Source organism: Punica granatum, chromosome 2, assembly GCF_007655135.1.
Source record: "Punica granatum isolate Tunisia-2019 chromosome 2, ASM765513v2, whole genome shotgun sequence".
Taxonomy (NCBI): Eukaryota; Viridiplantae; Streptophyta; class Magnoliopsida; order Myrtales; family Lythraceae; genus Punica; species Punica granatum.
The window spans coordinates 28,383,628-28,408,083 of record NC_045128.1 but is presented as its reverse complement, the minus strand read 5'-3'; the positions used below and the strand labels follow the sequence as shown (position 1 = coordinate 28,408,083).

Genomic DNA, 24,456 nt, shown 5'->3' with positions numbered 1-24,456 from the left:
AAACCTAATATAGTTCGGAGAAGCCGGTATCCCCTAAGCTCAAACCAAAGGGCAATTGACGAATATTCTTTCCTTTTTATTTTTAATTAAAATTATTTAAAAAATGGATGGAAAAAATGAGTTTTGGATGCAAAAGTAGATTGAAGGACCATAGGAATAATTACACAATGTTTAGAAAATTTTGAACAAAAAAAGATGTACAATGAAAATGAAAAAGTAACACAAGATTGAGGATTAAAAACAGCTTGTCCTTTTCTTTTTGATAAGTAAAATGGTTGTCGCCCCGTTACGTAATGTTTAGACTTTCATGCTTAACTGTGAATATATCGAACGAATTGAACAACCAGCGCGAGCAGTGTAGCACCACCAAAGGCCTAGTATAGTTTACAGAAGCTAGTGTCCCCCAAACTTAAGCCAAATGACAACTGACAAATATTTTTTCCTTTTTTATTTTTAATTGAAATTATTTTTAAAAATGGACGATAATATGAGTTTTGGATGCAAAAGTATATTGAAAGATCATAGGAATAATTACATAACGTTTAGGATGAATTTGAACAAAAAAAAAAGATGTACAACGAAAATGAAAAAAGCAACACAATATTGAGGACTAAAAGCGGCTTGTGCATTTTTTTCTTTTTTCTTTTTATAAGTAAAATAGTTGGCAATCGTAGTGGTGACTTTGCTACCCCCGCTATGCAATGTTCGGGCTTTCGTGTTTAACTGCGAATATATTGAAGGAATTGAACAATAAGCATAAGCAATGTAACACCATCAAATGTCTAGTATAGTTTACAGAAGTCGGTGTCCCTCAAGCTCAAGCCAAAGGGCAACTAACAAATATTCTTTCCTTTTTCTATTTTTAATTAAAATTAATTACAAAAATGGATGGCAAGTGAGTTTTGGATGCAAAAGTAGATTGAAGGACCATAAAAATAATTACATAATGTTTAGGACAAATTTGGATAAAAAAAGAATGCATGATGAAATTGAAAAAGTAACACAAGGTTGAGGATTAAAAGCGGCTTGTCCATTTTTAATTTTTTTTATAAGTAAAATGGTGGATAGTAGTAGTGATAACCTCGCCGTCTCTGCTTGACAATGTTCAGACTTTCATGTTTAACCGCAAATATATCGGACAAACTGAACAATCAGCGCAAGTAGCGTAGCACTACCAAATGCCTAATATAGTTTATAGAAGTCCGTGTCCTCCAAGCCCAAGCCAAAGGGCAACTAACAAATATTTTTTCCTTTTTTATTTTTAATTAAAATTATTTTTAAAAATGGATGGAAAAGTGAGTTTTGGATGCAAAAGTAGATTGAAGGACCATAGGAATAATTACACAATGTTTAGGACGAATTTGAACAAAAAAAAGATGTACGATGAAAATGAAAAAGTAATACGAGATTGAGGACTAAAAGCGGCTTGTCCATTTTTTTTATAAGTAAAATGATACGTAGCAGTAGTGGCGATCTTACTGTCTCGCTACACAATGTTCGGACTTTCGTGTTTAACCGCGAATATATCGGATGAACTGAACAACTAGCGCAAGTAATGTAGCACCACCAGAGATCAAGTATAGTTTTACAGAAGCTGCTATCCCCGAAGTTTAAGCCAAAGGACAATTGACAAATATTATTTTTTTCATTAAAATTATCTAAAAAAATGGATGGAAAAGTGAGTTTTGGATGCAAAAGTTGATTGAAGGACCATGGAATAATTACACAACGTTTATGACGAATTTAAACAAAAAAAAAGATGTACGATGAAAATAAAAAAAGTAACACGAGATTGAGGACTAAAAGCGGTTTGTCCATTTTTTTCTTTTTAAAAAAAAAGAAAAATAGTGGGTAGCAGTAGTGGCGATCTTACCGTCCCATTACGCAGTGTTCAGATTTTCGTGTTTAATCGTGAATATATTGGATGAATTGAAAAATCAGCATAAACAGCATAGCACCAACTAAGGCCGAGTATAGTTTACGGAAGCCGGTATACCCCAAGCCCAAGCCAAAGGGCAACCAACAAATATTTTAACAAATCCACACGGGAGAATTACTAACAACTAGATCACTACTTTTGTGGTTATTTTTAACAAATATATATATATATATATATATATATATATTTCTATTTTCGCCTCGAGATACAGATATAGATTTTGGTGGGTGCTCATTGACCAGAAGTGTGTCACTTACATTGGCAAATGAGGGAGTGAAACGTAAACAGATGCATCCAAAATTTGGTGTGATCAAAACACAAGATCCGCTTACCCTCCCCTCTCTCTCTCTGTGTCCGGTTCTCTCGGTCTCCCTCTCGACATACCGAGAAAAAAGAGGGACACGGCGGTGGCTCATCAGCGCCGACGGCACGGCCTCGATTCAGAGGAAGAAGCTGGGAAGAGAGTCGAGGAGGAAAGAGTGGTCGGAGCCAGAAGAGAGTGGGAGTGTGGTCCGAAGCCTCTCTAGGACGGCCTCTCTCAGCTCCAAGTTCCTCTCAATTCATGAAACTTGGAACTCACAGAGAACGGAAATCCTTCCCGAGTTTCGCCAATGCTAGGAATTTCGTACGGGGAGCTCTTCCTCATTCTCGGAGCCACTGCCGCTCTCATCGGTATTCCCCTTCCCTCCTTTCTCTGCTTCGTGCTCAATTTGCAATCACTATGGGGAGTCCGGGTTTCTAATGGTGGCATAGCTGCTACTGAATCGCAGGACCAAAAGATCTTCCACTCATAGCCCGGACCGCCGGCAGATTGGCCGGCCGAGCCATCGGATATGTCCAGTTAGCCCGAGGCCAGTTCGACTCGGTTATGCAGCAGACCCAAGCTCGTCAGGTTCTCTCATTCTCTTCTCGGCATTGTTTTAGATACCAAGGAATTTTAGTTGGCAAATCGCGGGACATCAAGAAATGGCGGAAAAAAAAAAAGGATTGCTTCACTTTGTTTGAGTTCGCAATATATGGAATTTCTTAAGAATTTCAATGTCATAAAACTGCAATTGCATTCCGAAAAGCTGTCACTCTGTCATGTGGAGATTATTTGGAGATGTAAGTGCTGATTTGCGGAGCTTAGAAATAAGCATGATCTGAGGACTGCTTTTTGTTGGGGTTCCTTGAAACTTAGCAGGATTTTGAATTGTGATCATTCTAGAAGATTTGGCATTTGTGCTATGCGAATGAAAGGTGGAAGGCCCAGTTCCATTGGGACTTCATTTAGGGAGATAGAGTTGGCATTTGTGCTCTGCTAAACATTCGATTCAGTGAATGAGAACTAATGTACTTTGATGAGTGAATAGTATCTGAATGGAATGGAGTGGAACGACCATTCGGAAGGATTCATTTTTGCATTCTATTTCCAGTAGTCCTAACCAAATCTAAGGGAAGTGTACCTTTTCCCAGCATCCATCTAATGTATAGTGCAAAGTCAGCATTCTAGAAGATGTTACAGTTTGATGGTATTACTTTTCAAGAAAATGAATGGATTTCTAAACTTTGCTAAGCTACTGTTGATGGTCAGGTGCACAAAGAGCTGCAAGACACAATGGCCCAGTTGGAAGCCATACGCCATGAAATCCGAAGCATATCCTTCATAAATCCAGGTCCAATGACCCGGAGGCTGATCGATGATCCCAATAACACATCTGTCGGCAGTGGTATTGCTACTAATGCTAGAAATATTTTCTTGCAGAAGAATGTAGGATATTTCTGCACTTCTTGTTCTTAATTATTCCCTTCTTTTCTTCTGGATATAGGCAACAATGTTCAACAGATGCCCATTCCTGAAAATAAAGAAACAAGCAACTTTCAAAAGGTAAGGCAACTTTATTTCTCATTTCTTTTCTTTGCAGCTGTTACATAGGTTTAGTTGATTTTTACTATCGCCTCCTCAGGATGGGAAGACATCGCCATCAGACCTCAGTAACTTACATAGCCAAGCAACTGCTTATGATAGGTTGGCAGACTCAGCTGCTGTGAGAGCTGCTTCTGGAAAAATTGATACAGATGGAGGCACAATCGAGAATGAAGCTGGCTTTCCTACTGTTTTGCCCATTTCTGCTGAAACTGCTGGTTTCTTATCCCCTCGAACAGGTGCTTATAAATAAACTTTTCAAGCTCTCTGCTATGTCCTTATTGGTGTATTTCCATGATCCAGTAGTGCAATTTAACTGTTCCAATCTAAACGCGGTCTTTTATCCATAGAGAATAGTTCCTTGCAAACCCCACCTCCCACCCCCCACCACCCACCCTGCACCTCCCCCCTTAAGTGATTGTTTTTCGAGTGAATGCTCTTTTCTCAAATTTTATGTAATATATTCAAACTGAATGCTTTTGTTTTGGAATCCTAATGTTGAATAATACATACATATGCACATTGAATGCCTTCACATTCAAGACCTTACTTCGTTAAGGTTTAACTTGCCTATCAGATGATGTCAAAGGATCTGACATTGTACTAGAAGCAATAGTGGAGTCGGAGGTGGCACACAATGCTAAAGAGTTCTTTGCACGACCTGAGAATCAAATAAAGTATGAATAAAAGGTGTGTTCGTACTATCCATTCACTTTTTGTGGCATCTTACCAATTTAATTGCTGCCAAGTTCTAGCAGTTGAATAAGCAGAGTTTATATTTTATTAGTCATGGGAACCTGGTTTAGCACAACTCGTTCCATCTATTTTCATCCAATGAGTGGTGTAAGTTGTACAGAATTCCATTTCCTTCTTTATTTCATCGAACCAAATTGGCAATTAGAGCTTTGCTTATGTGCTCTTTCCATGACTTTGTCTTCCATAGTTGCTGCTATTATTGCTTTGTTCCTATATTCAAATGTCAGTTTGTATTCTCGCAACCAGCAGGTGTTAATCTTGAGGACACATGATTGCGAATGGAAAAGATGAAGTTGATCTGGGAAACCTCACTAATGGTAATAGTACAGAAGATAGGAAAATTAGTACATTTGACGAATGATATAAATTAAATTGTGAATATTAAAAGGATGTTGATGTTTCTGAATAGTTAATGCATGACAGGCAATGTGTTGCAATTATCTTTCTTTAATTTGACTGAGGGGTGATAACAGTATATGTTTCATCGTCCTTTAGAAAATCGGTCTTCTACCTATCGATAGTGGTCATAAATTTCACGGTACTCTTTAACTACTTCTCATCAGCCGACTTCTCACATTTAGAAACATCATTATGCTCTTGTGAGTCATAGGCTTTGTCTGGTCCTTACAGCAAGTCCTATTTTTAAATTGCAAAGTTACTGAGTTTTCACCGAACTCCGTATTCCAGAATCAATTTCTAACATGATAATAGTTGCAACTTATCAAAATCTGCTTTCAGTGAGTCTTGTTGGTTTTGTTTCATAGCTGGACTGGGGTCTGTGGTTGGATAACTTATTGATCTGACTAGAAGAGAATTCATCCGCAGGAAACTATAATCATAGTCCTTCATTACCGTACTGGTGAAGGAGATGCAAGGTTGACAATTCGGATTCCCCTCTTATCTGCCCCTGCATCAACAATTTTCCTATATTTTAGGTGAGTGCTGCGATATAGCACGCCCTAGGGAAGATCTGTTTTGGTCGAATGAAATTTTGGGAGAAGGAACACGTAATGAAATGATGTCAATTTCCAATTTTCTATTCCTCTTTTCTGAGTTCAGGCTGCTTCCTCTGTATAGCTTCAGCTACAATGTCCCTCCGTCTATGTTTTGCTTCTGGGTCTGAGTTTAAGGTAATGCTGATGAAGGTTCCGACGATTGGGATGTGAATTTTTTTTAAAATTATGATAAATAAATTTCACATAGGAAATTGTTGTGATATTCTGGTAGGGATGGCCACATGTATGGGGTTGAACCAAGAAGTTTTAAAGATAATGTCACAGTCAAGAAATTTTAAGATAATATCACAACGAAATAGGCTGCGCCGTATGAATAAGGAGATAGTTTTGTTCCTTGGCGGCCTTGGTTCGTTCTGGTTGTTTGTATTGTTTCTAGAGTTGCCATAGAGAGCTCTAAATTTGAAGACAACCTATGCATGAGTCATGACAATATTATGTAGACGTGGGGGATGCTTTGGCCTTTTGTTTCGTTTTAGGTCTCTCCTTTCTCTATGCTTTGGCCTTTTGATATTCTGGTAGGGATGGCCACATCTATTATATTGACCGGCCATCTCTATGTCAAGTTTCTTAAAATACACGTACACATAATATTGACTGTGGCAAAAGATCTTGTATTCAGGTCCAACTGGGGCAAAAATGATGTCGTAGTTTTGAGTTTCTCCATGAGCCACAGAGAATCCCATGGATACTTGTAATTGTTCTTTCAACAAGAAGGTGAAGTGGGCGGCCGATGAGTAGAATAGCGGCAGCGGGGTTATGAATATGAAAATCGAATAATAGATGTGGACAGGACAGGATAGTTCATATAAAAGCATTGCCCAACATTGACAAGGAGAAGTCTTCTGCAGAATCAGATCAAATAGTAAACTCAGAAAAATGGGAGAAGAAGTGAAGCTCTTCAGGACATGCTCCAGCCCTTTTGCTATGAGGGCTATTTGGACAATGTTGAAGTATATATAAAATATAAAAGATAAAAAATTTCTCTAAAAATATAGAAAATAAATAATATCAATTTTTTAGACAAAATAATTTCTTAAACTCAAAAAATCATATGAATTAGCACCTGTCAAGTGATCTTGTGATTACATTGATGATTTGGTTATTCCTTGTGTTTACAATATCCCACTGTCTTATAATCTCACTCTAATTGTCAATATACTATTTTTGAGAAAATTACTCCACACTATGGTTTTTTGAAAATAAATTAAAACGTGCTACCTCGTGAAAAAGGCAAAAAAAAAAAAAATCTTGTGCGGTATAATTTCTTGTATTTTTATTTATTTAATTGTTTGGGTCCCACCAAATTACAGGTGTAGGGTCAGGGTGCCACTTTAGCTTTATGTCTAATTATTTATGGAAAATTGACTGTGCGCTAAGTGGTGAAAAATTCAAAATTTTCGAGAATATGTTGAAAATAAATCAAACTATATTACCTCGTGAAAAAAGGTCAAGAAATCGTATTGTATAGTATAATTGTCCCCATTTTTTGGGTAAAATATGGGGCCGAAGCCCGAGTTTGACTACTATTTTTAGATTCTAGCTCTTTTCACATTTGGTAATTGATTGTAACACCTCAAAATCTATTACATTATAATAAACATATCAAAACATAAATAAAAAGTAAAATTTTCATGCAAAATTAAAAAAATAACGAAAAGAGAAGATAGAGAAAATATGTATGATCGAATGAAAAATAACACCTCAAAATTTGCTATGCTATAAATAAGATAATAAAATAAATAGGCAAGTTCTCATGCAATAAAGAAAAATAACCAAAAGAGAAAATGCGGAAAATGCTTACAGTTATAGATGACTGGATGAAAAATCTCCCTTAACTCGGGAAGATTTACTTATCTATATAGATGGCTTTAAATTTTTCTAGAGAAAGAAAATGTAAAACTACGAAACCGTTGAATGACTTAAAGGGAAACTTCACTTTCATTTTCATAAAAAATAGTTTCAAATTGAAAATCGTTACCCACCTTAAGTGTAGTATTGCATAAATATTTTTTATCTTATGAATCACTATTTTAGACATCCGAGTCGCACATGGATCGATTAAAATAATTTAAGTATTGCTACGATATATTTGCAATTTTGTATGTGCATGCTAATATTCAGGTGCACAATTTTACTTGGTTATGTAAGTCGTTTTATTTTTTCATTTTTTGGTTGATAGATCCGAGTCCCATGAGGCACGCAAGAATGGGGAAGAATGTGTGGTCCGTTGCCCGCCACGTGACCCCGGCGGCGGGCCCACACAAGGGAAAAGAGCAGTTTGGCTTTTTCATACACACACATATATATATGGCCCTCATGGACGGGGCCGATGGGGGAGATGTCCCTGTGCAAAGAGACGGGTGTCTCTTTGCGCCTTTCCTCCAAAGGGCCTCGGTCTCTCTTCATGCCACGTGGGCATTAGAGACCGGCCAGAGATTAACGCTGAAGATGCTCCGAAGATTCTTGAAAACCACGCACACAACCTTCTACTCGGGTTACATATAATTTTCCGAAAAAATCAACTTTGACTATGGTTTTTGATTTCGTTTAACCTTCACAGAAGATGAATGTCAATGCACGTGGAATGGACTTTGATGGTAAAAAGTCAGGAAGGCAGCATAAAGGTCCAACCGGGGGGCCACGCCCACATATAACATTCGTAAATTATTCTTCAACAATAAGGTAACGTGGGCGGCCGATGAGTACAATATGGGCAACGAGGTCATAGATATAAAAATCGAACAAAAGATGATGAGAGGACATGATATAGTTAATATAAAAGCACTGCCCCAGCATTGTCAAGGAGAAGTCCTCTAGCAGAATTAGATCAGATAAACTCAGAAAAAAATGGCAGAAGAAGAAGTGAGACTCTTCAGGACATGGTCGAGCCCTTTTGCTCTGAGGGCTATTTGGGCTTTGGAGCTGAAGGGAGTCCCGTACGAGAACATATTCGAAAACCTTTCCAGCAAGAGCCAGCTGCTTCTGCAGTACAATCCTGTCCACGGCAAGGTGCCGGTGCTCGTTCACAATGGAAGAGCAGTTTGCGAGTCACTTGTGGTCGTCGAGTACATCGATGAAACCTGGACCCAGAACCCCCTGCTGCCCGAGGATCCCCTTGAGCGGGCCACTGCCCGGTTTTGGGCCAAGTTTGGGGACGACAAGGTGAGCACGTAATTGGCTAGATCTTGTGAATCTGATGCATTATGTCCTAAATGATGAAGTACCCTCGCGAGTCATTGGATTTTGTGGGATCCATATGTTCCCATGATTCCATGCTTCTCATCCTTCGATCTCGTTCCTACGATCGTTCATTAACGAGGATCGCCCGTTGAATTTGCAGGTCATGCAATCGATCTGGGACTTGGTCCAAAAAGGACGGGAAGAGCAAGAAGCAGGTCTTGCACAAGCCATTGAAAGTCTCCAACCACTGGAAGAGATTCTGAAGGGAAAGAAATTCTTCGGAGGAGAGAAGATCGGCTTTCTGGACATTGCATTGGGTTGGCTTTCGAACTTAGTCCCCGTGTTCCATGAGATCACCGGCCTTAAACTAATCGAAGAGGAAAGGTTCCCGCTTCTGTCTGCCTGGATGAAGGATTTCTCTGGGTTCCCAACCATTAGGGAAACCTTGCCTCCTCATGACAAGTTGGTGACCAAGTTCCGGGCCCAGTTGGAGGCGCTTCGGGCGAAATCTCGGTCTCAGCAGTGATGATGAGGCAATGCCGAGATGACGTGTTTGTTTCGCGTGATTCTAATAACAGGGAGAAGTGCAAGGCAACCTGGATATGTGTTTTTCGTTGCGATGAAATAGGGAATTCGAGTCGCGTGCCCTGAGACATTGAGCTGTGGTGGCTATTCGGTCTATTAGGTTCTTAGAAATATCCTTTTTACGTGCAGGTTTGCCTTCGCAAAATGATTAGAACAATACTGGAAGCTTTGCTTACATTCTCTCATGTCTGTCGAAAATAATATCTGGATTCTGTCATTGAGGCTGGACAAGGTCCAAGTAATTAGTGGAATGATTGTATGCGTTATGAAACGAGTCTTCGTAGGGCAATCTGTCACTGCTTATGAACTCGAACTTGGGTGATCCATTATCAGGATGAAACTTTCGTGAAACTAGCGAAGGTCCAACTTGATTGATGTTGAAGAATTAGCAGAGAAGCTGTGGTTAGAGGTGAAATACCGCTCGAACTAAGAGCTAGCTGGTTCTTTCCGAAATGCGTTGAAGCGTAGCAGTTGACGACACATCTATATATGTGTGTACTATCGAAATGTGAAGACGCTGAAAGACTTGGGATGGGTAATTTCAAGTTCAAACAATTGAACTGAATCATCATCACCGCATATCATAAAACCAAATAATTAAACTTATCTTACGGGAAAATTACAGTATAAACCTCCCTTCTGTACACTGAAAAAAATATTACAGTTTTATTTTTTTTTTCTTTTTTTGGTTGATAGATCCGAGTCCCATGAGGCACGCAAGAATGGGGAAGAATGTGCACAATATCTGCTCATGCTTTGCTTAATTTAGATATTGGAATAAGGAGATAGGTTTGTTCCTCGGCAGCGTTCGTTCGTTCTGATTGTCTGTGTTGTTCCTTGGTTTTGCCATAGAGAGCTCCAAACTTGAAGACAAAACCTATGCATGAGCCATGACAATATGATGTAGACTAGGGACATGCTTCGGCCCTTTTGTTTCGTTTTAGATCTCCCCTTTCTCTAAGGCATCTTTCTATATTGGCCAGCAGCTCTCAGTCTCAGTCAAGTTTTTTATAATACCATACGGGGAATATCAACTTCGGCAGCGAAAGCGAAGTTACACTAGCCCAAGATCGCACAACCAATACCAATGGAGATAAACTCGATAAATAGGAGACGCTCTAAATGTGATTATATGGAAGAGTACAAGACTTGTAAATTACAGGCTGTAGGTGTTACTTTCAGCCAAAAAATTGTAGATGCTACTTACTCAACCTACCAAATAGCCAAGACACCCAATTTAAAGGCATCCAAGAACACTCTAGAATCGTATACCTAAATTATCTGAAATTATCTAAACATGCAACTAAGCAAACATTAAGGGCTTGGACAATGGAGGTCTCTCTTCATGTCTCGTTGAGGGGCTATCACGGTGTAATATAAGCGCCACATCATTTAAAGAGGGACGAAAAGAAAAGAAAAAAACTCCAATAATCATCAGCTCTTAAGCCACCATTGTAATTTCACAATTTTATTTTTAAAAAAATTTAAAAACTGATGGTTGCTCGAAGGGCAACCCAGGTCTACCTGATGCAGGAGGACTTATTCGAGACTCATTGGGTAGATGGATTGCGGGTTTCGAATGAACCTCGGGTGCACCACCGGTCCGATAGCTGAGCTGAAAGCTCTTAGACAAGGGCTAATCACAAATTAAAAAGTGCGGAGTCACCGAGTTGATTGTAGAGCTTGATGCTAAGTTAGTTCTTATCCTGGGTGTGGGAGAACTCCACAAATTTACTGCTGACGAATTTGATTGATGATCGTAGGTATCTATGTCAGTAGTTTGATATTATCCTTCCTCAGCATGCTTATAGGGAAGCCAACAAATGTACCGACCATCTCGTTAATATTGGAGTAGAGCTTCCTTACTACTTTGCTATCTTACTGTACCCTCCTCATTCTATTAGGAAGATTTTATTTGAAGACAATATGAGGCTTTCTTTTTCCAGATCTGTCTGCTTTGCGCACTTTGACAATTAATGCCTTGTTTGGTTTTAGGGTATTATTTTAGAATCATAATTCTAATTTAATTTTACTCACTATAAAATAAAATAACTAATACAAAATCAAAAAATTGATCCCATTTATATCACTTTTTTCCACAATAAAACAATATAATTAATACAAAGTCAAATGATGAGTCTCATTTATACCATTTTTTTTTCAAAATCAAAATTTAATTTTAAAATCCTACTATGAAACCAAACGCAACATAAGTTTTTGATGAATCTTCTTATTTAATCAAAAAAATAAAAAAACGAAAAATTGCTTTAAACGTGTGGTCCGTTGCCCGCCACGTGGCCCGGTGGCCGGCCCACACAAGGGAAAAGAGCCGTTTGGCTTTTTCTCACACACACACATATATATATGGCCACAGTTTGCGGGCCCCGCGGCCCTCATGGACGGGGCCGATGGGGGAGATGTCCCTGTGCAAGAGAAGTGAAATAACAGGGAGTAAAGAGAAGTGCAAGACAACCCGGATATGTGTTTTTCGTTGTGATGGAATAGGGAATTCGAGTCGTGTGCCCTGAGACATTGAGCTGTGGTGGGGTAAATTACAAAAAAAAACTCAAGTTTTGTAAAATGTCTCAATTTTATCCTAAATTTTATTTTGTAACAGAAAAAACCATAAGTTTTCTAAAATGTCTCAAAAATGACATCCGTTATAACTTCCGTCAATTTTTGCCTACGTGTGACCTACGTGGACTGTTAAAGGGACCCACCATCAGCAGCAAAAATTGACGGAAGTTATAACGGAGGTCATTTTTTAGACATTTTAGAAAACTTATGGTTTTTTTGTTACAAAATAAAATTTAAGACAAAACTGAGACTTTTTACAAAATTTGAGTTTTTTTTTGTAATTTGCCCCTGTGGTGGCTATTCGGTCTATTAAGTTCTTAGAAATATCCTTTTTACGTGCAGGTTTGCCTTCGCAAAATGATTAGAACAATACTGGAAGCTTTGCTTACATTCTCTCATGTCTGTCGAAAATAATATCTGGATTCTGTCATTGAGGCTGGACAAGTTCCAAGTAATAAGCGGAATGATTGTATGCATTATGAAACGAGTCTTCATAGGGCAATCTGTCATTGCTTATGAACTCGAACTTGGGTGATCCATGATCAGGATGAAACTTTCGTGAAACTAGCGAAGGTCCAACTCGATTGATGTTGAAGAATTAGCAGAGAAGCTGTGGTTAGAGGTGAAATACCACTCGAACTAAGTGCTAGCTACCAAGGGGGAGAGGAATTTTTTGGAATTGTCTTAGAAACACGAATGCTCGTTTGTTTTTAAGGTTAAAATCACAAAAATTTTAACTTTAACTTTAACTTAATTTACTACACAATAAAAATATATATATTTTTAAGTAAAAAATTTTAATTTTAACTTTAACTCAATACATTACACAACATTTGTCATTTTCCACAATCAAAATCAAAGTTACTTTAACTTTAAGACCAAACGCACTATAAAAATCAATTCTTGTAAGTGAGAGTATCTTTATTCATTTATTTAGATTCATATATATATTTTTATTAAACTCATAAGTCTTATTTGTAATTGAAAAAGAAAAAATATTAAAAACTATTTTTGTTGGATGCTTCTCCAGTCTACTCTCAAACCGTTACTATGCGTTTGGATTCAGAATTAAAGTAATTTTGATTTTGATTGTGAAAAATGACAAATGAGTTGGGATTATAAATTTGACTTGGGAAACATGTGTTTTTGTCGTGTAGTGTGTTGAGTTAAAGTTAAAGTTCAAATTTTTGACTTGAAAAATGTGTATTTTTATTGTGTAGTGTGTTGATTTAAAATTAAAGTTAAAATTAAATGATTTTGATCGTTAAAACAAACACATAGATCTTAGAGTGCAATTTAGATGAAACTGAAAACTAATATATATATATATATATATATTATTTCTTTTAACAATCATTGAATTTTCCTTCAGAAAATAGAAAAAATTTAAATAAATAGAAAAAAAAAGCGCCAAACAATTTCTCAGTGAGCCCCAATGTGTTGGTCAGCTCCGAGCTTCTTTCTTCGTTCATCGGCGAATGAACTGATGAGATGAGTGTAGTCCCAAATCCAATCCCAATTCCCAAATTCCAGCTTAGGGTTTCAGCTTCCACAAACCCAACTATCAGATTCGCTTCACACGACACTTCAACCACTTCTCCTCTCGCCCTGTGGACTGCCTCCGAGATTGCAGAAGCCGTTGGCGGCAGGATCGTGAAATGGGGTCCTCCAGGGACCGTCTCTGCCGACACGAGGACCCTCCGACCCGGCGAGTGGTTCTTCGCCATTTCCGGCAAGAACTTCGACGCCCACGATTTTGTAAACCCTCAGTTGCGCGAGAAAGGCTGCGTTGGAGTCATTGGTAATAGGGTGTGCGAGGATTGGGACAAAGGGTTCGTGCAAGTCAGTGGCGATTCCTTGGTTTCGCTCACGAGGATGGGCTCTTACGCACGAAGCAGATTCGACGGTGAAGTTATAGGTATTAATTGATGATTAGTGTCAAGCTTAATGTTCTTAGATATCTTAGCATATGATAGGGTGGAGATTATTACTACGACTGAAGAATGTTAGGAAGATAGTTTTTGAGCTGTTGTTCCTCATACAGAAAATAGAAGGTATGAAATTTTCCCAATCCAATGTACATTCCACGGTGCTACTTACTGAAAAGCGAGGAAACATTTCCACAGAAAATGATTATCTTTTTTGTCTATACTATAGCTGGTCCAAATCTCAATATATGCACTGAAGATCAATTGGATATGCGTTTTTTTCATTTGGTCTTGTTATTTGGACAGGTATAACGGGTAGTGTAGGGAAGACCACTACAAAAGCTATGATAGCCTTAATTCTTGAAAGTTCTAATGGCAAGGTTTACCAGAGTCCTGGGAACTGGAACAATGAAATCGGAGTTGCCCTGTCATTGATTGGGATTCCTAGGAGTGCGGATATTGTGGTGTTGGAGATGGGAATGAGTGGAAAAGGAGAAATTTTGGAGCTGGCAAGAGTAGCTAGGCCATCAATAAGGGTGATCCTGAATGCTGGTGCTTCACATTTGGAGAAATTCCGCAACTTAGAGGAGGTTGCGGTGGCGAAAGGTGAAATATTTGAGGAAGCGAAGCTGGGAGATGCATGTGTTTTGAATGCAGATGATCCTCTAGTTGCAGGCCTTCAAATTCCTGATGGTGTTAGAAAGGTGATTGAGGGTTTCAATAGTTTTTAATAATCATGCTGAGAAAATTACTCTCTCTACTAGCTTTTGTCCAGTTTCTTTGTTTTGTTTTGAATGAGAGAGTTGATGCTGCATCACGTGAATTTATGATTATCTGGGTCTCTTTTAGGCGCTGTTTGGTCGAAAAAATGGATCTGATATCCGGTTGGTTGCTGCTGAAGGTACCGATGGTGGGCTTGGTGTTCAAGTGGTTCTAGAGAATGTTGATGAGATGTATGTATGCCGTTCAGATTGATTAATCAAATTACTTTTCTATGGCAATCATAAGTCAAATAAGATATTACATATCGAAATTTTTAAGTGACTCCTAGAAATACTTTAGTTCCAATTCCATATTGCTTTCCTTTGTGTCGAGCAGCTTGTGTTCTGTGCCTACATTTATTTTTCAGCAATACTGGGAAAGAAAATTGATCCCTCCAGTTTCAGTTCTTTCCTTGTATTCATACTTGTTGGAGTTAAGCTACACACTAATACCCTTGCTTGCATCTTGTTTAGATAAATTTCTTCATGGAAAGATACAATTGTTGCAGCCCCTTTCAACTTTAATTCCACTTGCTTTTGTGCCTCGAGTTCAGTTGCCTTATACATTGGTCAGGCAATTGTATCTTAGTTATGAAGAGTTTATGAAACTAATTGCATCTAAATTCAGTTCCTACCAGATTCTTGACTATTATGGAGTATTACGCCATTTTATAATGATTTACTTTGCAGGGTAGAGTTTGTGATACCTAGCCCAGGCCCACACTTGGCTCTCAATGCATGTGCGGCGGCAGCAGTTGGTACTCTTCTGGGAGTTTCTCTTGGTCAGGTCGGATCATCCCTGTCAAAGTTCACTCCAGTAAAACAGAGGTCAGAGCTGGAAGTTGCGGAGAATGGCATTAAAATGATAAATGATGTTTATAATGCCAATCCCATTAGCACCAAGGCTGCCATTGACCTCCTGAAAGGGATCGAATGTAATGGAAGAAGAGTTGCTATTCTTGGGGATATGTTAGAGCTAGGTGGAAGTGATAATGAGTTTCATGAGTTGATGCTGAGGTATTGTCTTGATTGCTGTGTTGATATAGTTGGGCTTGTCGGGAGTCGGTATATTAGAGCTGCAAGGAATGCACCCTTGAGGAAAGAGTCGAATATTATTTATGCATGTGATGCTGATTCAATGGCAGTTGAGATTGTGAAAATGTTGAATCCTAACGATGTTGTTCTGGTGAAGGGTAGTCATGGAATGAAAATGGAGAAAGTTGTTGAAGCCATTAGGACAAAGGCTACTCAGTTTTACCCAAGAACTCTGATTAATTAGAAAGATGTGGGGGGGGGGGGGGGGGGGGGGGGGGGGGGGGAGTGTTGCATCTATAGTTTTGGGCTGCTGCTGTGCTGTTATATATCTTCTCAGCTTGTATAAGCCAAGGAAGTGTTAACTTCCCCAACGAATATATCGATTTCCATATCTTTAGAGAAATTTTACTGGAAATGAAGCCTGAGGATAAGTTTATTTCTGGGGAGGATGATTCATCAGCAGCGAGTGAAGGTAAGATGCATTTCGAATTGTTCGTAAATGTTTTGGTTTCAAGTGCATCTTTTACACAGTTATATGTATGATGATGAGTGAAATGCCTTCCTGGAAATGGCACCGGCGACTGGCGACCAGATGCTGAAGGTTCTAGCAGTGGTTGCCTGGTCGATGCTGTTGGTCGCGTAGTGGAAACAAGAGTTTTGTTTTTCAAAAATATATTAAACTTTTTTAATAATGCCCTATCTAAAACAAGTGTTTTGGGATATTTTAAAAACAATTTGCTGAGCACACCAAGAAGTTTTTTAAAAACATATAACAATTTATTATATTATATTGTGACCCTGAATATATTGTTTGTAACTGCTGGAGTTACTTTGCTGCAGTTATGAATATTTAGCTTCTAGCAGTTAATTGAGGTTGCTGATTTCATGATTTCACCTCCTTGAGATCAAGTTGTGCATCACATCATAAAATAAGGCTGATATAGAGGAAGGAAAGCTCTCATAAAAGCTTCCACTAAACTGAGGATGCTTACTGTTTAAGGTAAGTCGACAGCATTGGATGCAAGATTTATGTGAATAATCTATCAGATCATGCCTTGAGCTTTTGAAAGGGTCCACTCAAGCCCTATCCTCTCCCATCACTGACTTTAACTTATGATTAGTCCTCATGACTTTATATCTTGTTAAGCTTTAATCAACTCTGAGTGGGTTCATCTCAGGTCCGATGTGGCCATTTTCCAATTTTCATATGAATAATTCCCTAGCAGCCATAGATTATAGGAGATTGAAATTCGGATAAATGAGGTTCTTCTAGAAACTTTTGTCTAGCTCTCTATGTGTCGGGCTCACTGGTTGAGATTCACCTCTGCTGGTACGTGGAACTAGGAGCTATTGGAAAAATCTAAATATTGTTACTGATTTCTGTTGCAGGTGGTTCTACTGTAGAACTCGTTTCTGCAGTCATGATTTCCGGGACCAGGATCAGCCTTTATTGCAATGAACTGGACCTAAGACATCTCAAGGCTGGTCCCGACCGATTCAAGATGTCAAAATCAAGACATGACGTTCTTGGGAATGCTGGAATAAGCAAATACTATTGAAGTTACAACTCAGTTGCAATTGAATGAAGTATTACTTCGATTTCATGCTTCAAAGGTCAACTTTCTGGAAAAAAAAGAAAGTGGAAAAGGAGAAGCACTACAACTTGCTCATCAATATAAAGGACAAGAAGACTCGCAGCATTTAAAGATTTTGATCCATGCATGGGCCATTACTATCTTATTCGTTCAGAGCTCATCGTACCTTCACTCTCCGCCAGTCGATATTATATCTTGATTTGGTTGGCAGACTGAATAGTTGGGGTAGCATGTACAAGCTCTTTTTTGGTAACATGTAGGAGCTTTATATGATTTTGGAACTGTAACTGATACATTGCTGCATGAGCATTGGATGTACTGGATTATCATTGGATGATAAATGAGGAGTCATTTGTTTTATTTTTCGCCTATAATCTAAAGGGGAACCGACGCAACGATCCCCAGTGCGCATGACCCAATTCCAATTTGAGTCATAGTTACAATAAGATCTGAACTGGTTGGGCACGTAACAGAAACCCGTCCAAGATTTCAGAGGACCACTACCCATCGATTAGCCTAGAAGCAGAGGAATGTTATCACAGGCAAGTTGCTTGACAGAGTTTCGTCCTGGAGGACACTCGAACACTCTCCAAGTGGACAACCGTCTTGATTGTATTTCAAATTTAACAAAAATTAAATGTAAGATTCTAGAATCATTCGGTGTCCTAATTTGGCCATTCGACTTCGTGCGAGTGCTCTTTCTTGTTTGCTCAGCCTTCAAGGACTTTACTCTATCCCATGGAGACGGGGAGGACAACTCCAGAGTCTTCGACTCTCTAACAGAGAGGTCTTTGGTTGACCCGGCCTTTCGAGATGATACCAGGAGCATGGGAGCGATGCAGGAAACAAGTTACCAAAAGCAAGGTTCAGAAAACAAAACCCAATTCAATCCTACGGCCTCGAATCAAGTATAATAGAGATGCTCCTTTGCGATCCCCGGGTGTCAAAGTCCGAGATTATACAAGTTCCATGAGCAGACCCGGCTGTAATGAAATTACAAAAGGGATCATACACGCGAAAGAGCACCAATCTATGATTGATCCCTTCTGCAGATTTTAGACGACAACACCTGACATAATACTTTCGAAAGGAACCACAATAACAAGAAAAGTGGGCTCCATAATTAATGTGTAAAGGAGCAAAGAGACATGTAAAAAGTGCATAGAAATCGAAAAATGTACACATTTTTCCTAATAAGTGGGAGTACACATCACATCCACAAATTTTGCTTAATTAGTAGGAGACCACCTCACATGCAACGCAGAGTAAGCCTCTCCCAAAGTCGGCGACAAACAAATCAATTCATAACCCACGAAATTAGAGTTGGGTCAACAATGTTTCAACTTCTTCCTTCCCATCAAATTCAGACAGACGTAGATCTCCTAAAGTTTAGTATCCCACAAAATCACACTATCAGTTTTAATATTCTCCCATTTGGGGCTCCTTCGATATCGGTGGTGGAGGCCCCAATTGCGGCTACCACCCCCCAATCGGGATTGTCGGACACAACAGAGATGGTCGACAACCCAACTGGGGAGATGGTGGTTGCAATTGGAGCCTCCACCACCGGAACTGAAAAAGTCTCGGAGACTCCGATTTGGAGGGGAGGTTTGGCGGCTGCCAGGGTGGCCACCACCGGCTCCCTCCCCTTTCCTCCATTTTTTTTAAAATTTTTTTCTTTTTTATTTTTAGAATTATTTTTTTATTAGATAAAAACAATGTGAGATCCACTCGTCTAATAATGTTATGGCAAGTGGCACCGTTAAGTTCACGTCAGCCGTTATCGTTACATTTGACGGTATGCTAGATTCGCAACTAAACCCGAAGGTCGTGCATTTCTGTGCTATTATTCAAAATTCGTGTTAGCATTAGAAAAAAAAGTGTAAAAATTGAAGGGGGAACCAACACATCGATCCCCACTCCGCATGACCATGTCTGATTTGAACCATAGTCACAAGAAGACTCGAATGGTTTGCGGCTCTTAATCGAAACCCCACTGAGATCTTAGAGGGCTATCACCCCATCCCTAGCCTAGAAGCAGAGTACTATCTCCGACGAGTTGCTTCAACCATGAGTGAAGGGACCTCAATCTCCTGCCTTGAAGTTTAATTCTTAGCTCGTTCCTAGTGGACTACCATGTCGATGGTACACTAAAGATCCTCTTTTGAAAGCCAGAGACAGCATCATATCCTCCTAAAGAGTTCCCATTTGACATCATATCTGGTCTCCCTTTTTCGTGGTATGGTTGATCTATGTCTGAGTCATAAGGCTTTGGAAATTTCTCCTATTTGACTTCCTTTTCCTTAAAAACAGTTATATGGAAGCGACAGTTAGTTTAGGTGAACGAAACAAAGCTAAAGAATCCTTCTTACAGTTTTTACACGACAGCAGATATAATTAAAATTTAAGGAAGCAAAGAACATCGGATGCAGAATACCTGTGGATATTCATAACATAATGGCTTGACCTTTTGCAAGTTGTTGGGGCTCATATGAACGCTAGCCTACCCCAACCAACAACTTTTAACATATGATTTATCCTTTTTTGACTTTTCTATACATTAAATAAAGTTTCGGTCAGCTCCATGTGGGTTTGGTCATAGGTCTGATGTGGCTATGATGCATCCATTTGCTTTATGCATATGAATAAAGTATGGTTTCCCCCACCTTTTGCAAGCATTTAGAAATCCCCAGCAGCCCTGTAACTAAGTATTGAAGTTTAGGATTTTTCTTTTCTTTTCTTTTTAATTTTTTATTTTGGTGGAATTGAAGTTTAGGCTTTAACCTTGAAGGATTTGATCATAGTAACTGTCACAGCTTGCTGCAGTATGAGTCTCCGAGTTCTCTTGGAAACGGGAAAATGGAATATCACTTGAGGACTCCTTTTCAGTTCTAAGCATCTACTGGATCAACATTTTTTGTGAAGGCTTCATCCCATAGTTTCTGGTCCTCGGCAAATGTTTTGTATGTACTCTGTGATGGAAAGAAATGGAAACAAAACAGACTCCGACATCATAAAGGCTGGAAGCGAATATCCAAAGTTAAAGAGAAGAAAACACGCAATCATCTTTCTCTTGACTCAACCTCATAGTCCTGGCGTCATCTCCACTTATCATCAATAACCTCTTTTTCTTTAGACAAAAAAGCAGCATCGTCCTACAAAAAATTTGCCATTATATGCTCATCATGTCTGCTCCCCTTTTTTCTGTTGGTGATCCTTGTCCGAGTCACAAAGTTTCCCGATTCACCCGTCCGACTTCATGCTCTATAAATACACATTAAATCAAACCGATCCTCACAACTCAAGTTTCTGTCTCTCCCGTTCTCTCTTGGTGGTCCATATCATATGCTTCTCTTCTAAAGGGCTTCTCCTACTGTTCTCCCATTTGAAGAAGCGGAGAGTCGGAGCGCAAGAGAAGTCATCTGAAGCCATTCATTAATCGAATGAAGATGAGGAAACAATTCATGGAACAAGTGATCGGGATTCCAGTGATCTCAGGATCCTTATTATTGACTGATTCTGATTCCATGCAATGTCGATCCAGTAAGCGTGGTGATCAATTGCAAAAGTTAGGAAAAGGTTCGATGCTTAAGAGGATGAACAAGCTCGGGAAGAAGGCTGATGTTTTTGCTCACAGTTTCCGAGATCATGGTAATTTATCATGAAACTTTGTTTGTTATGATACTTGATTATTATTCCTCTAAGAAATGACCATACTGATTAGCCTCTCAACCTTTACATGTTTCTAGTGAGGTCGAGTCCCAAGATATCAGAAACAGTGAAAGGGAAGCTGAGCTTGGGTGTTCGATTCCTTCAAGTGGGTGGAAGGGAGAAAGTTTTCAAGACACTGTTTAATGTCTCTAAAAAAGAGACACTCCTAAAGGCTTCACACTGTTGCTTGTCGACTACAGCGGGTCCCATTGCCGGCCTCCTCTTCATCTCCACCAGGAACATAGCATTCTTCAGTCACAGATCCTTAAAGCTGTCCTGTCCGAATGGTGACACCGTCAAGGTGCATTACAAGGTAAAAAGGAAGCCTTTCCATTTTTCAATTTTGCAAACCAACGGATGTGCTTTTGGTTCAACCTTATGACGTGATTGCCTTTTCCCTTTTCCGCAGGTATTGATCCCACTATCAAAGCTAGAGAGAGCAAACCAAAGTGAGAACGTCGAGAAACCATCCCAGAAGTACATACAGATAGTTACTGTAGACAACTTCGACTTCTGGTTCATGGGATTCCTGAATTATCAGAAAACCTGGAAATATCTTCAGCAGGCACTCTTCCTCGAGCATAGATGTGATAAATAATGGTAGTTTTGTGCTTTAGGAAAAACTCTCATTTTCTTCTTTGTCCTAATTTCTTATGACATGTAAATTTGGAGAATATCAACATCTTTAGCTGGTTGACAAATTGTAAAGAACTTTGTTACCGAGAAATGTGAATCTGCTTTAAGTTTCATCAATGGTCTGTCATCCTCGAAGAATATCTCCCCCAGCTGGAAAGGAATACATACACAATGCTGTGCTAAGGAAGCTTATCTGCAACTTAAATGAAACTTCAAACTGGCAGTTTTAGGCTTTTATTCTGTACTTTGATCGGCTCTGCGAGCTTTAGTCACCACCAAAAGATGATAAACTAAGGTCTGATGTTTCCTTATCATGTTCGAACATTTTTTAGAATTCCTTAGCAGCACTCCACCTCTTGGATTCTCTGGTAATGAATCAGGGAAGCTGCCCTCTAAAGATACAGAATGGACCAGAATGATCATTGAATGAATGAGCCAGAATGATAACTGAAGAACTCGCACCTTCCAAGAATGGCAGGATGAGCAAATCTTCCGCATAGTTTAGCGTGAAAATGGAGCTTAGGTCATGTCCATCAGTTGTACACGAAGATTCATTTTCTAAAGTTCCAATTACATGTTCATGAGATATGCAGGGAGTGATTGCACTCCAATCAAGACCGAACATTTCTTTAACAGTGGAAAAGCTTGGGTTGGGCGAGACTCATAAAGGCTTCATGTTGCAACTTATCAACCACAGCAGGTACCATAGCGGGCCTCCTCCTCATCCCATGCAGGCCTCCTCTTCATCTTGATCCGAAATGTCGGGATATGCAGGCAGAGATCCAAAGTGTCTGCTATTTTAGTGGCGAATCCGTTACAAGGTAAGAGTCCACTTTTTTGTTCTACTTAAAAACTTACTTTTTGGTACACATCCAACAATCAATTTAAGGAAAGTAAATCTAAATGATCATTGCCATGCATGCTAAGAAGGAAGTTTCTATAATCTCGAAATTAGAGACTGCATCTCTGCTCCTCTAGTATCTTTCAAAGGTTATACTAACAATTTCGCTAATTATCTCGACCAAAGTATTGATAAAGTTGATCGACTTTAGTCATTAGAGGTAACAAGAATCTCTAAGTTTACAGAAGACATTCTACTAAACGCAGATGTAAAGGAATTAATGATTCCCATGGATCATGCAAGAAGTTGTGTCTATATGGAAGACAGTCCATATGGTCAAGCAGCCAGGCTGTTTCTCATATGCGCCGGTGCTCCACCTCAGTGGTGCTTTTGGCATAGGCATGGTCTGAAAAGCTGCACATGTGCTGGTCGTAGTAAAAGGATGGTTGGACTTGTTGATACTGAACCACTGGAGATATCAGGGTGGTACCACCGGAAATGTTGAAGCTCTGAATTGAACAGTCGTCCCAACCAATTAGTGGCGGCATCAATGTAGTGGCACTGTGTCCAGGTGATGGGGCCATACCATTGGTTGAACAGTGGCCGCTGGCTGAAACTCCGGTCTGATGGATTGTGTAAGGTCTTGAGTAGGTGCAGGTGGGACCAGACCTGGGTGAGGGGCAGCGGGTCCTCCGACAGATCTAAAGAGTTCCTCCCGAAGATGTGCATTGGGTGTGTTTGGTGGCATGGGCTGTATCTGAGTCTGACCACATACGTCGAAGCTCGGCCTGGAGTCTGCTGGGGCTGCCATGACGAGCATCTCATCAAGACGGCGTTGTGCCTGTCCAACAAACAATGATCACTTATCAACTAATTTACCCTCAAAACTTACTGCATAAACTCCATTAGGTTCAAAGTAAGGTCTTGCAACAGCATAATTTCTCCTTTCATTATGATAATAATCAGTTGAAATTCTTTCTAATTAACGAACATCAATCGTATCGTGCAAGAGATGGGGCCGTACCATTGGTAGAACAGTGGGCACTGGCTGAAACTCCAGTCTGATGGATTGTGTAAGCTCTTGAATAGGTGCAGGTGGGACCAGTGCCTGGTGTGTGATGGCGGGTCCTCCGATGGATCTGACGAGAGGGGCAGGTCCTCCAAACTGAAGAGCCGGGTGTGGGACGGCAGGCCGTACCATTGGTTGAACAGTGGGCACTGGCTGAAACTCCGGTCTGATGGATTGCGTAAGCTCTTGAATAGGCGCAGGTGGGACCAGAGCTGGGCGTGTGATGGCGGGTCCTCTGGCAGATCTGAAGAGTTCCTCCCGAGGATATGCATTGGGTGTGTTTGGCGCCATGGGCTGCATCTGAGTATGTCCTCCACCTACATCGAAGCTCGGCCTGGAGAAAGCCGGAGCTGCCATCCCGAGCATCTGATTAAGATGGTGTTGCACCTGTCCAAACAAACAGGATCACTTATTAACTAATTTATCCTCAAAACTGACAGCATAAACTCCATTTGGTTCAAAGTAAGGTCTTGCAACAGCATAATTTCTGCTTTCCATATAATAATAATCAGTTGGAATAATCTGTAACAAAGATTAGTAGTATTGTGCCGGAGATGGGGCTGGACCATTGGTTGAGCAGTGGGCGATGGCTGAAACTCCTGCGTGATGGATTGTGTATGCGGTGTTGTATTGGCGCAGCTGAGACCAGAAGCGGGCGCGAGATGGCTGGTTCTCTGATGGATCTGTAGAGTTCCTCCTGAAGATGTGCAATTGGGTGTATTTGGCGCCATGTTCCAAGAGACAGGCGGAGTGGGCTGCATCTGATGAGTCTGAACACATGCACCGAAGCTCAGCCTAGGGACTGTTGGGAACCCCATCCCGGGCATCTGATGAAGATGGTGTTGCTCGTGCTCCTGTTCTGCATGGGACTGCACCACGGTGGGTGCTGCCCCTCGTTGGGATAGTTGGGACCGCTTCCGG

General features: G+C 39.9%; 4 protein-coding genes across 9 annotated transcripts; all 4 read left to right on the top strand.

Moving 5' to 3' along the window:
- The first annotated feature begins 2,257 nt into the window (after nt 1-2,257).
- LOC116196149 (sec-independent protein translocase protein TatB) lies at nt 2,258-5,817 on the top strand. Of its 5 annotated transcripts, XR_004154783.1 has the most exons (9): nt 2,259-2,611; nt 2,710-2,831; nt 3,513-3,648; nt 3,748-3,806; nt 3,886-4,084; nt 4,423-4,535; nt 4,851-4,918; nt 5,427-5,536; nt 5,661-5,817. XR_004154783.1 is itself a non-coding variant. In XM_031525731.1 (7 exons), exons 1-6 carry the CDS (start codon nt 2,551-2,553, stop codon nt 4,530-4,532), a joined length of 687 nt encoding a protein of 228 aa, XP_031381591.1. In that variant the 5' UTR covers nt 2,259-2,550; the 3' UTR covers nt 4,533-4,535; nt 5,427-5,753. The 5 variants fall into 5 exon arrangements, 1 of the variants encoding a protein (XP_031381591.1); XR_004154782.1 differs by having other exon boundaries at nt 2,258-2,611; nt 4,848-4,918; nt 5,427-5,817; XR_004154784.1 differs by lacking the exon at nt 4,851-4,918.
- A 2,485-nt stretch (nt 5,818-8,302) lies between these two features.
- LOC116196150 (probable glutathione S-transferase) lies at nt 8,303-11,947 on the top strand. 2 transcript variants are annotated; one of them, XM_031525733.1, is made up of 3 exons: nt 8,303-8,779; nt 8,958-9,368; nt 11,824-11,947. In XM_031525733.1, exons 1-2 carry the CDS (start codon nt 8,465-8,467, stop codon nt 9,321-9,323), a joined length of 681 nt encoding a protein of 226 aa, XP_031381593.1. In that variant the 5' UTR covers nt 8,303-8,464; the 3' UTR covers nt 9,324-9,368; nt 11,824-11,947. The 2 variants fall into 2 exon arrangements, with proteins under 2 accessions (XP_031381593.1, XP_031381592.1); XM_031525732.1 differs by lacking the exon at nt 11,824-11,947 and having other exon boundaries at nt 8,958-9,653.
- Nucleotides 11,948-13,316: 1,369 nt separating this feature from the next.
- On the top strand, nt 13,317-15,935 carry LOC116196845 (UDP-N-acetylmuramoyl-tripeptide--D-alanyl-D-alanine ligase-like). Its single transcript, XM_031526760.1, has 4 exons — nt 13,317-13,877; nt 14,194-14,591; nt 14,737-14,840; nt 15,339-15,935. The coding sequence occupies exons 1-4, from the start codon at nt 13,451-13,453 to the stop codon at nt 15,925-15,927; spliced, it is 1,518 nt and encodes a 505-aa protein (XP_031382620.1). The 5' UTR covers nt 13,317-13,450; the 3' UTR covers nt 15,928-15,935.
- A 4,606-nt stretch (nt 15,936-20,541) lies between these two features.
- Nucleotides 20,542-21,937, top strand: LOC116194653 (GEM-like protein 4). The gene is made up of 3 exons (XM_031523513.1): nt 20,542-20,929; nt 21,028-21,302; nt 21,399-21,937. Exons 1-3 carry the CDS (start codon nt 20,722-20,724, stop codon nt 21,585-21,587), a joined length of 672 nt encoding a protein of 223 aa, XP_031379373.1. The 5' UTR covers nt 20,542-20,721; the 3' UTR covers nt 21,588-21,937.
- Nucleotides 21,938-24,456: the final 2,519 nt, after the last annotated feature.